At 42.9% G+C, this 13,041-nt stretch overlaps 1 protein-coding gene across 18 annotated transcripts in view; it reads right to left on the bottom strand.

Annotated features, from left to right (window-relative positions):
- The window catches only part of RIMBP2 (RIMS binding protein 2), a 598,797-nt gene that overhangs the window by 213,919 nt on the left and 371,837 nt on the right, over positions 1 to 13,041 (bottom strand). For all 18 annotated transcript variants that reach the window (XM_033956341.1, XM_033956346.1, XM_033956345.1 and 15 more), the window contains one exon: positions 4,464 to 4,568. In XM_033956341.1, coding sequence (XP_033812232.1) covers positions 4,464 to 4,568 — 105 coding nt within the window. The remainder of the gene's footprint in view (positions 1 to 4,463; positions 4,569 to 13,041) is intronic.

Here is a 13,041-nt window from a genome sequence, read left to right as displayed (position 1 = left end):
GACTAGGGGAAGAGACAGAAATCAGGGGGGGGGGATGTTGGAACAGAGAAGGAGAGATGCACAGATGGAGAGAGGAGGTTATGCCAGACCATGGGAGAGAGGCAGGGGATAGAGAAAAAGTGATGCTGGGAGGAAGGGAAGAGAGAGGGGAGGGACAGGGCACAGACAAGAGATGCTGAGTCTAGAGTAAGATGGATGGCAGACATGGAGAGAGAAGAAACGTCAAGGGTTCTTGTGCTATTATGTTGGGGTGCTGAGATGTCCAGTTTGGGATGTGTCAGATTCCAGTAGCATTTTTGAAAAGGTTCTGCCAACATGTGTTCACCAGTTAGGTGTGGCAGGAGCAACCGTTTTACAATTATAAAAAGGCATAGACAAGGGAAACCAAAACGATAAAGGGAATGGAAGGACTGTCATATGAGGAAAAAGCTAAAGAAGCTTAAGACTCTTGGAGCAGAGATGGTTATATGGAGATATGATAGAGGTCTATAAAATTATGAGAGAAGGGGGAGATGCCAAGTTGATTATTTACTTAAAAAATTTTTTAAAAAACCAAAGCTATGGGGCATGCAATGAATTTACTACATAGTACTTTTTTTTGTTAAATCATTTTTATTGAGGTCAATCAGGGAAACAATGGAAATACTATAAAAACAGAAGCGGCTGTGTACAGAGTAATACAATGCAATCATCATCAACAGCAGTGAACATATTAATGAGATAAAAACCACAATATGAACAAACAAGAAACACAAAAGAAATAAGGAGTAGGAGCTCATGCCCTCCCACCTAGAATTTATCAAAAAGAACGAGTACATAAGCCAGTATAAGTGTGGGGTCCATTTTATGTTGAAATATATCTATTAAATATCAAAGTGCACGCATATAAAGATGACAAAAAAAAAAGTTTTCTTGAAAATTTGCACAAAACAATCACCCTCCCCCCCCATCCAAATCACGAGCTTGCAAAACAATCACTATTCCAAGCCAAACATTCAAAAGTCTACTCCGGGCATGAGGAGTCAGATCCATCCAAAAGCGTTCCCAAATCTGCTGAAAACGACATCCTGGACTCTCGTCAAGAGTTGCAAAGTGTCTACGCTCCAAGGAGGCTTAGATGATCATCAAAGACCTCCAATGACTATAGGCCGGAGGGTCAGTTGACAGCCAACTTGTCAAAATGGCTTTTTTACCCAACAACAGCACTCGAGCTATAAAACCCGACATTCCTTTAGGCTTAGGAGACGTTATCTGATAAAAGCCAAAAAGTGCTCTGGGCGTGGGCAACCAGCGCCTACCCCATAAGGAGGTCATGAAGTGTCCCAAACATATGGCTCAGTGTAGCTTGAGGTGGGGCCCCATTTTAAAAACAAATCAGAAAATGTATTTTAGTTGTTGAAGGATATGGTAATACTATAGCTGTTTCTGTAAAGTTTGATCAAATTTGCCAAGTCTTCTGTCTTGCAAAGTTCTCCTGCAGTCTCTCACAATCCAAATGCCATTAACTTGCTCAAAAGCATTTTATTGGTTAGCACCATCTATCTAGAATGCATTACCTAAAGAATTTGTGCTGAGGCAAATTTTAAAAATGTTAATGTGTTATTGAAAACACTATTTGTTAATGTGTTATTGAAAACACTATTTATTAAACAAGCTCTTCATTTAGAGATGGAGTATAGGGTATATTAGTCTCTCTGCAGAATACCATCATGATGATTGTTGAATTTATTATGTGTTTCTTATGTACTGGAGGCTTGAAATAGGTCTTTCCTATAATTTTAATTTAATTCCTTTTTTGTTTTATTTTCTTTGATTCTTTAGTTGTTGGTTTTTTTTTTTTTAGTTTGGTCAAGTTCCTGGAGGAAAAGTCCATAAGCCCTTATTAAGGTGGACTTTGGGAAAATCCACTGCTTCTCCCTGGGGATAGGTAGCATGGAATCTTCCTACTCTTTGAGATCCTGCAGGTAGTTATTACCAGGGTAGGCCACAGTTAGAAATACGGTACTGGTGACATAGATCTTTGGTGTGATCTAGTGTAGCATTATCATAAGAACATAAGAATTGCCGCAGCTGGGACAGAACAGTGGTCCATCCTGCCCAGCAGTCCACTCACGCGGCAGCCTCCAGGTCAAAGACCAGTGATCTAAATGAGTCCAGCCTCACCTTTGTACGTCCTAGTTTAGCAGGAACTTGTCCAGCTTAGTCTTGAAACCCTGGAGGGTGTTTTCCCCTACAACAGACTCCGGAAGAGCGTTCCAGCTCTCCACCACTCTTTGGGTGAAGAAGAACTTCCTTACGTTTGTATGGAATCTATCCTTTTTCAACTTTAGAGAGTGCCCTCTCGTTCTCCCTACCTTGGAGAGTGTAAACAATCTGTCCTAATCTACTAAGTCTATTCCCTTCAGTATTTTGAATGTTTTGATCATGTCTCCTCTCAGTCTCCTCTTTTCATGGGAGAAGAAGCCCAGTTTCTCCAATCTCTCACTGTACGGCAACTCCTCCAGCCCCTTAACCATTTCAGTTGCTCTTCTCTGGATCCTTTCGAGTAGTACCGTGTCCTTCTTCATGTATGGCGACCAGTGCTGGACGCAGTACTCCAGGTGAGGGCGCATCATGGCCCGGTACAGCGTCATGATAACCTTCTCCAATCTGTTCCTGATCCCCTTCTTTATCATTCCTAGCATTCTGTTCACCCTTTTTGCCACCGAAGTGCATTGTGCAGATGGCTTCATCGACTTGTCGATCAGAACTCCCAAGTCTCTTTCCTGGGAGGTCTCTCGAAGTACTGCCCCGGACATCATGTATTCATGCATGAGATTTTTATTACCGACATGCATCACTTTGCACTTATCCACGTTGAACCTCATTTGCCATGTCGATGCCCATTTCTCAAGCTTGATTATGTTACTTCATGCCCTTTATTTTTTTTGATCCAGTAGTTTGCTTTTACTCTTTTGGATTTGCAGCTTAACAGGAATCATTCCGGGCAGTGGTGTAGTGGCAGGAGGTGCCCAGGGTGGTGGTGCCTCTGGCTTCCTCCTCTCCGCCCCATCTGCTCCTTCCATGCCAACCCCCAGTGCCCTCCTCTCCAACCCCTACTCCTTCTGCACCAGACTTACATCTTCCCTTCCCATAACTCTTTAAAATCTTTGCCAGCATGAGCAGCTTCTCCAGGTACAGGAAAAGGGAAGGGGGTTGGGGGGGTGGGGAGAGGAAAGGGCGGGGGAGGGGCACCATCACCCTGGGCACAGCTTACCCTTACTACACCACCAAGTACCCCTTCAAAAAAAGGCCCGTATATAACAACCTGTATACTCCCAAAAGAATATAAGCTGAATAAACATGTATCCGTAGAAGTTTCGTCAGCCGGAAGCCCGAAGTCATAATGCCGTTGTACAGATCCATGGTGAGACCTCATCTGGAATACTGTGTACAATTCTGGAGGCCACATTACCAAAAAAATGTGCTGAGAGCTGAATTGGTTCAGCAAATGGCCACCATGATGGTCTCAGGACTCAAGGATCTCCTGTATGAGGAAAGGCTGAGTAAATTGCAGCTATACTCACTCGAGGGACGTAATTGAGACATTCAAATATATCACGGGCCGTATCAAGGTGGAAGATGATATCTTTTTTCTTAAAGGACCCACGGCCACAAGAGGGCATCTGCTGAAATTCAGGGGTGGGAAATTTCTTGGCGACACCAGGAAGTATTTCTTCACTGAAAGGGTGGTTGATCATTGGAATGAATTTCCACTGCAGGTAATTGAGACCAGCAGCGTGCCAGATTTTAAGAAAAAATGGGATAGGCATGTGGGATCTCTTAGGGGAAGAAGTTAGGGGGGTGGGTTATTAGAGTGGGCAGACTCGATGGGCCGTGGCCCTTTTCTACCATCATTCTCTATGTTTCTATGACCCTCTGAGCAAAAAGGTACAAAAATTGGGATATGTGACTTAATTATAAAACAAGATATAAAAGGATATCAACTGCCTAATCCTGCCAGATTTCAGCCCCAGGTATGGACTAATTACATTTAAAAAAAAAGAGAGAAATGTTTATCAATAAAAAGTTAATTAACCTCAGAAATGAAAAACTCCACTTAGGCACTTATAATTTTTAGGCTGTAGAACATAAAAAAATATATCAAAATTGTAAAAAAAAAACCCACCCTGCATAGACCCATTCTACTAACGCTATAGTAAGCAAAACTTTCATTGTTATTGCAAATTGTTTGAAACCTGTCTGGGTCCTACAGGAATGAAATCAGGTTGGAGGAAAATCGGGTCGCAAAGTGGTCGGGACACGATGTGTGAAGCGACAGCAGGGGGAGCCTGGAGCGGCCCAGGCAGGAGCATCAGGGTTGGGTGAGGAGAAGGAAGGAGGGAGAGAGACTAATGTGAGAGGACAGACCTGGGACAAGATCCTGGGCCAATTTTTAGTCTCGTTTTGATGGCTCTACATACCTTCTGCAGGAGCTCAATCTCCTGCTGCTTTGCAGTGAGGACGGCCAAGGCTTGCTCATGCTCTAACTCCAGCTGCTGCCGCCTTTCAGCGGCCTCTCGCATATGCTAAACAAAACAGAGACAGAAGTATCAGCAGAGATGCATTCAAATCAAAGGATTTTCATATTTTTATGACATAGCCCCCCCAAAAGGGAACAATTATATATTCAACAACTCAGTGGTCCTTTTATTAAGGTGCGCTAACCCAGTGTTCTTCAACCACCGGTCCATGGACCAGTGCCAGTCCACAGAAATTTCCTGCCGGTCCAAAGGGCCAGCATGTGTATCAGGCCCAAAACAGTGTTTTTCAACCGCCGGTCCATGGTGTGATCGATGCGGTGTTATCTTTGATCCAGCTCCTTCTTCCTAACTGATTCAGTGCACAAAACCACAGGCAGTGGCTCCTACGGGCATCCTGTGCCTGAACCGGAAGCCTTCTCTCTGACGTTGCAACGTCAGAGGAAAGGTTTCCAGATGAGGCATGGGACGTGCAAGGTGCAATTAGTACTATTATGGGGGCGGGGTCTGGGGTGGAGATTGGGTAGAGATGGGCGTGATCTGGCCCACGACTTAGCCCCGTGTTCTTCAACCGCCGGTCCATGGAATAATTCTTTTATTTCTGCCGGTCCATAGGTGTAAAAAGGTTGAAAAACACTGAGCTAACCGATTTAGAGCACGCTAAAGATTAGTGCGCGCTAAATGCTAAGACATCCATTATATTCCTATGGGCATCTTAGCATTTTAACGTGCACTAATCTTTAGCGCGCACTATATCAGTTAGCGCACCTTAATAAAAGGATCCCTCAAGGTGATACAAGATTCAGCTTATGACAAATTCTTCTTTAAATGTAGCCTAAATTCCACCTGAAAATTTAATTGCAGAAACCTTCCACTGCATGTCTTTTTATATTTATGAAATTCAGCAACACATGGCTGCAACAGCAAATTTCCATTTTAAATCTTTTGTAGTATGCACACACACACGCCAAATAGAAAATGTGTCTCCTCACTTCAGAGGTTAGATTCCATGCTAACCTAGGGTTGCCAGGGTGACGGACAAAGTGCGCTGGACAAAGCCGCACCAACATTTTGGCCCAGACAATTGCGCGCAAGACTCCAGCAAGGGGTATATTTTTACTTAATACTGTTTGCGCTGCCGTTGGGGAGGGGGTGTGGGGTGTGCAACCCCCCATTATACAGAAAACAAGTTTTTCCTAAAAAAAAAATCAGGAACAAGTTAGGTTTCCTTTATAATGGGGGGTTCCAATCCCCCAACCCCCCCCCAACGGCAGCACAAACAATATTAAGTAAACTGGGGGGTTCCCCCCTCTTACCCCCCATTGGAGCTCTTTAAAATTAACTTTTCCGGTGGCGCGCTGGAGTCTTGCGCCTAATTGTCTGGGCTCAAATGTCGGCGCGGCTTTGTCCCGCGCGCAAATGACTGTGAACCAGTTACCAGACGTCCAGATTTCCCAGGACATGTCCTCCTTTTCGAGGACATGTCCGGGGGTCTGGACGGATTTTCAAAACTCAGCACTTTGTCCGGGTTTTGAAAAGCTTCCAGCTAGCAGTGACGTTGGGATGGCATTTGCGCATGCGCGGACACAATGTGGTGATGTCACGCACGTACGCGCATGCACAAGATGTCAATCGCTTCACACCAGCGCATGTGCAGATGCCGTCCCAACAAACGAACAGGTTGAGGGGCGGGGCTGGGGGCAGGCCCATGGCATTGGATTTTCAATTCGGAAAATCTGGTAACCCTGAGCTAACTTCCCGCCCCTTGTTTTTTTTAGCTTTTGCTGTATCATTAGTATTGCAGCAATTGTTTGAGTAGAGATTCTGGGTAGAGAATGACACGGTGACAAAATTCATCACCGTTCCCGTCCCCGCGGATAACCGCGCGAAACCATCTTTATGCCATTCTTTAAGGAGAGAGGGAAGAATGAGAGTATGAATGGCCACAACCACAGACCCGCAAGCTTTGCTTTGAAGAATGCTGGTGTAGAAGGACTGAGGTTGAAACAGACACTACAGAATGACAGTCTCTGGTAACCAGAGCAGATATTGTGATGTCATAATGCCTCATTCCACCAGAGTCTAAGAACCAATCACATCAGTGATGTCACAATGGCTTCAATATCCTTGGCTCACATAAGAATGAGAGTATGAATGGCCACAACCACTGACCCGCAAGTTTTGCTTTGAAGAATGCTGGTGTAGAAGGACCGAGGTTGAAATAGATACTAGAAAATGACATGGGTTTATTTCCCACGGTTATCCGCGGGGACGGGAATGGGGACAAATTTTGTCACCGTGTCATTCTCTAATTCTGGGTCACTGAGCTTGTGGCTACAAACCACAGAATTGCTAAGAATTTAAAGCAGATCATAAAATCAGGGCCCTGTTTAAGAAAGCGCAGTAAGGTTTTGGCAGTTACTGTGATTTAATGGCCAAAATGAATGTAAGATAACTGCAAAGTTCTCCATTAACTGTTGGGGGCACTTGTAGCATTTTGCCATTCAGTGAACAAAGAAGAAATTTCTTTACTTTGCATTAATTGAATGGTAGATAATGTGAATCAGTTATTTACACTTCTTGAGATGGCATTAGGGCCCTGGTAGAGATTTCTATCGTGGCCCGAATCGCTAAATGCTCTGATGCATCAGAGGAAAGACCCTGCCGGGGCTGGCCGCAAGCAGCCTGTTTTGAGAGCTGCCTCCTGCTGACCGGCTGCCGCTTCTGGTAAGGAAGAGAGGGAGGGAGGTGGAGGTTTGCGGCTCAGGACTACCGCCTGCTTCTGCTGCCTCGGGGCTGGAGGGAGGGAGGGATCCTGGTGTCTGTTCTAGAGGCACTATCTCCAAATAGTTAATTTTGTATATACATTAGAAATAGCCTAAGCCAAAGCAGAATACATAGAGCAGGGATCTCAAAGTCCCTCCTTGAGGGCCGCAATCCAGTCGGGTTTTCAGGATTTCCCTAATGAATATGCATCAAAAACAGTGCATGCACATAGATCTCATGCATATTCATTGGAGAAATCCTGAAAACCCGACTGGATTGCGGCCCTCAAGGAGGGACTTTGAGACCCCTGACATAGAGGAAGAGCTCAGTCGCTCAGATATACTGCTAACGCTCACTATAGTATTTGCATTGTGCCAAACAAAACTTCCTTTTTGAGCTCAGAGGATGTAATATGTGTAAGCAACTTATCAATGTGTGCTTGGAAATGCCTTTAATCAAGGCTGAGGCACCCAATGGAATAGGAAATGTTTGTGTATCTTTCTGCCACATTTTCTTGATCTCTGCACTGCATAATGCTCAATGATCTTCAGTGGCTTCATACAATGCACAGAATAGTCACTCTACATTAACATTTATATTATCAATGCCATTTTTGCATTTTTCTCTGTGGGGGGAAGGCATGCACGCTGGCAGAAGCTTTGCAGAAGACCTGAGGCAACTTCCAAAAATGGGGTTTCTGAATGAAAACAGTTGCCTCAGAAATTCCTTTGAGACAATCCTTTATTCAATGAAAATAATTACATAGTGATGAGCTTTGGCCCATATTATTTTACTGCATGAATTGTACGCCTTCACGAATGGATATTTGTTAGATATGAGTCATTCTATTCCATTTTCTAAAATAAGACAATCTTTTTGTTCTTTCTTTGAGGATAAGTCTGTTCCACATGTTCAGAGAAAGGAATGTGCCTTAAGAGCTAGATCCAGTTATGGTTTATTTGCTGATTAATCTTTGTTGTTTCATTGCACATAAAAAAATAAATCTGAAGACAACATTTCTGACAGGCATCGCAGTCTGGCTGGTATTTAATTCCAAGTAGTCAGAGAGGTACAAACTGTCCAGAGCACAGCTGTTTGGACAATCTGTTCAGGTCACAAAATTCAATAGGATTTCACCTTTGTTTTTAAGCTTCATTTGGGTTCTGATTAAGGTAAGAATAATTTCTAAAGCATGTATGATGTTATTCAAAATCCAGTACAGTAGAATTCCAGCCTATATATCAAGTATGATTGATACCCAATAATGCCAGATCAACATTATGAAGTCAAATGCTCTTACACTTTCCAACACCAAAAATAAATAAATAAAGAGCACAAAAATTATTCTGCTTAATTTTTTTCCATATCAAACAGCTACCATTTAGAACTCTGCGCCAATTCAGATCAGATTGCAGAAAAATCATTATTTATTTTAAAACATTTAACCCCCCTCCCCCCATCTTTTACAAAAGTGTGGAAGAGGTTTTAACTTTCTTCTCCTCTATTCCCATAATGGCAGATAAAGGCCAAATGGCCCATCCAGTCTGCCCATCCGCAGTAACTATTATCTCTTCCTCTCTCTGAGAGATCCTACATGCCTATCCCACGCGTTCTTGAATTCAAACAGTTTTTTGTCTCCACCTCCTACCTCTTCCAGGAACATGAAAAAAAAAAAAAAAAATGCCACAGGAGGACTAGATCTGATTTTTCAGAAGTGTATCTGGTTTAGAAATTTTGCAGAATGGAGACCAATGGCTCTTCCAAAGGTTCTTAGCATCTTACTACTCCCGCTTTCTGTTTCAATTTGCTTTGCTTGGGACGATCAGGAAGCAGTGTTTTTGAGCTGTTCTGGTAGATCAGTATGCTGCTGTGTGGACAACCTAAGTTTGAGTCCTAGGGTTTCGGAGGAAACAAAGGGACCCTTCTACTAGTCTGCGTTAGGTGCTAATGTGTACCACTATTCTCTAATCTAGGCACCATCTCATAGAATTGCCGTTCACAGCTTCATCCAAGAGAGACCAGAGAGGACCTCAACGATGAAATTGAAAATCCAAACACAAAAGTCATGAGGCAGAGAGGTCACCAAAGCAGAATATTGTCCAACCAGAATATTGTATTTCTATGTTTTATTTATATCATTCATTTATTTGTTTTATTTATATGACTTTTGTAGACTCTTTAAAAAGGCACTTTATGCCGAACCACACTGGCAGTGTCGAGTCCAGATTAAATAAAGATTACACTTGTTGGGCAATGTTCCGGTTGGTGACCTCTCTGCCTCATGACTTTTGTGTTTGGGGTTCACAGCGTCATCACCATAACATCTCCAGTGTAAGCCCAACACAACTACTAAAGTCTACCATGTCCCTCTTAATATTCCTTCTGGTTTCTTCCAATGTCTTTTTTCCTATTGACAATTTTTGTCCAGTCATTTGCAAAGTACCAGCTATTGTGCAGTAATTGAAATGTTGAATATAAAGGCTGTGAGATATCATCTAACTCTGATCTTAAAACATTTCTTTTCAGAGATGCTTATGAGATCTATTCCTAGGATTTACCACCTATGAGACTCAGACTATTGGCTTAACATTAAAGACTCCCTTACCCCTTCCATCCTTTCCTTCCTCTTTCTATTAGTTTCATGCAATGTATTCTTCCCATTTCCTCTTAAGTAGCATGTTACATTCGTATTGTTTATGTCAGTCTGTTTCTCACTTTTTAAAATATTATTTTAAGTAGTTTTTAATTCTCTGTATAATTGTAAACCGCTTTGCATTTTTAAAAGTGGTATATCAAGTCCAAATAAACTTGAAACTTGGATCACTGGGCAAGTGAGCGCTCAAATTACTGAATAGTATATTTAGAAAACAAAAATAATCTGAGGCAAGGGGAATATTTTTTTTTTAAATTGTGATATTTACAGCTGTAATGCTAACAATAGCACAAGCTCTTAACAATATGCAAAGATTTTTTTTTTTGACGATAATTAGGATGTGACAACCTAAATGAAATGCAAATTTATTTCATGCCAAAATTTAGTGATTAAAATAGACCTCATAGCTTTGCATTCTGCTCTTGCATTTCTGTATGGACACAAGAAAGGAATATAGAGAAAGAAGGAAAGGGTGGAAACAGATGATAACAAAATACTGCTATGTAATTTTGTTTCATTATATTTTTTATACTTACCGTATATACTTGAATATAAGTCAATCCAAATATAAGTCGAGACCCCATTTTAATATTCCAGTGCCATGCCCTGCTAGAATCTGCACCCAGTGTCCCATCCCTCATGCCCTTCCCTGCCAGGTTCTGCACCCAGCCCCCTTCCCTCCCTGCAAGGCTCTGCACTCAGCCTCCTGCCCTACCAGGCTCTGAACCCAACCCCCTCACTCCCTGCCAGGCTCTGCACCCTGTCCCTCCTCCCTGCCAGGCTCTGCACCCTGTTCCACCTTCCTTCCCTGTACCCTCTTCCCCCGCTAGTTGTCTAGTGATAGGCTGGGACAGGAGGGATCCCTCTCATCTCCCGTCCCGGCTGATACTAACAATTACCGCCTCCCCTTCCTCCCTCCCTTCATCACGTACCTTTCTCCTAGTGGTCCAGCGGTGTATCATGCGCTGAACCCCTCCTGCTGATCTTGTGGCCAGCAGCCAGCAGTGCACCCGGGCTGGCATACAGGAGCAAACTTTTTGAGCTCCTGCTAGGCCCTGCGCTGTTCCCTGAATGGCTGCCGCGAGAACCATGAGATCTGGCGGCAGCCTTTCAAGGAGCGATGCAGGGCCAGGCGGGAGCTCGAAAGCTCGCTCCTGTATGCTGGTCCGGATCCACCGCTGGCTGCTGGTCACGAGATTGGCAGGAGGAGTTCAGTGCGGAATATACCGCTGGACCACCAGGGAAAAGGTACGTGATGGAGGGAGGGAGGAGGAAGGGTAGTAATTGTTAGTATCGGCTGGGATGGGAGACGGGAGGGATCCCTCCTGTCTTGGCCTAGCGGCAGGCTTGCAGGAAGTCCAGGAGGGTGTTGGGTGGTCACTGGGTAATGACCCGAATATAGGATGAGACCCCCATTTTTGGGCCATTTTTTTGGCCCCGAAATCTCATCCTATATTTAAGTATGTACGGTATATATCACCTTTCTTCACAAATATGAATTAAACACAGTTTATATTAAAGGTAAAAAAACAGCAAATAAAATTAAAAAATTACCTAGATTACAGCTCCATCCCTCACTCTTGCAACAGCCCAAAATACATATGAATAAAGCATTACAAACAAGCCAAAAAAAACCATCCTACAACTGTCTAACTAAACCCTACGACATTAAAATACTATAACAGCTCCTATATACCTCACCCTTTCACCTCAATAGCAGAGAATTAATACCTTCATATCACCTAGTTAATAGCACTCCCATACCCTTGGTCATCCCTGAAGAACACTTCTAAACCCCATTGGTGGTGATCCATCTCTTGCAGTGGAAAATTTACTGCCATGAATTATGCCAAAAGGGGCAAAAATTATCAGCAAGAACTAAGGTCTGATTATTAATACCAGCACTGGATATTATGTAAGACATATTGCAGGTCTTTAAGGCAATGTTTCAATGTACTTTCTTAAGATCCCCACAAATATCTAAAAAGAGACATTTTCAATAGGATGTCTAAGTCTGACTTTGGACATTTCCCACAAGATGTCTAAAAGTTAGAGTGGGACAACATCCATTTTTTAAACTGCTAGACGACCACTTTTTTTTTTTTTTTTTTTGAAAATGACCTATTTGGACGTCTTGGCCAGTCGAATACCTAGTATATTTGATACCCAGGGCCAATCATCCACAAGCCATGCAACAAGGGTGCACCTAGGAAAAGGCAGCACCTTAAACACTGCACTGAGCACTAGAACATCAATACACCCATTGCAAAAATTAAACAAGACAGATTACAATACAGATCGATCCTGCACAGTCAATGTTAACAGAAAACCATGTGCTTTTCAAAACACACAGAACAATATTGAATAAGTAATCACAAACTAAAAATAGAAATATGTAGACAAAAGTTAAACTGAACCGCCAAGAAGCCAAACTCTGCATACAGTGCAACACCACAGAAACAGTGGTACATGTCCCCTAATACTGTGTAAAACATAAAGACCTCTGAAGAAATTAGAAAGTCATGGGATAGGAGGTAATGTCCTTTTATAGATGAAGACCTGGTTAAAAGATAGAAAACAGAAAATCATACTTGTACTTGCTGCTTGCTCAGGCCTCATTCCTTCCTCTTTCTATCATTTCCTGTTCACGGGAACAAGTAAGTGATCAGAAGGAAGCATGAGGCTAGCATGAGCAGTAGGTAAGAGGTGCTGCCCATGGTTGGTGAAGATTTGAAGAAGGCCATGGAAAAGGGTGAAGGGGGGCATGGTATTGCGATGCTGGGGGACATACAGGGGGTACATGGCACAGCAATGCTAAGCACCTCCATCCTGGGTACACATTTCACTCGTTATGTCACTGAACAGAGGGTAGGGTTAAATGGTTAATATTCTCAATGGAGAAGTGTAAATGGTGGTGTTCCTGAGGGATCTGTGCTGGGACCACTGCTTTTTAATATATTTATCAATGATCTAGAGATGGGAATAACTAGTGATATAATTAAATTTGCTGATGACACAATGTTGTTCAATATTGTTAAAAAGCAAGAGGATTATGAAAAATTGCAAGAAGATCTTGCGAGACTGGGTATCAAAATGGCAGAT

The sequence above is a fragment of the Geotrypetes seraphini genome, chromosome 8 (assembly GCF_902459505.1).
Source record: "Geotrypetes seraphini chromosome 8, aGeoSer1.1, whole genome shotgun sequence".
In the NCBI taxonomy this organism is placed as follows: Eukaryota; Metazoa; Chordata; class Amphibia; order Gymnophiona; family Dermophiidae; genus Geotrypetes; species Geotrypetes seraphini.
Note: the sequence above shows the minus strand (reverse complement) of the source record. Positions and strands in the feature narration are given on the sequence as shown.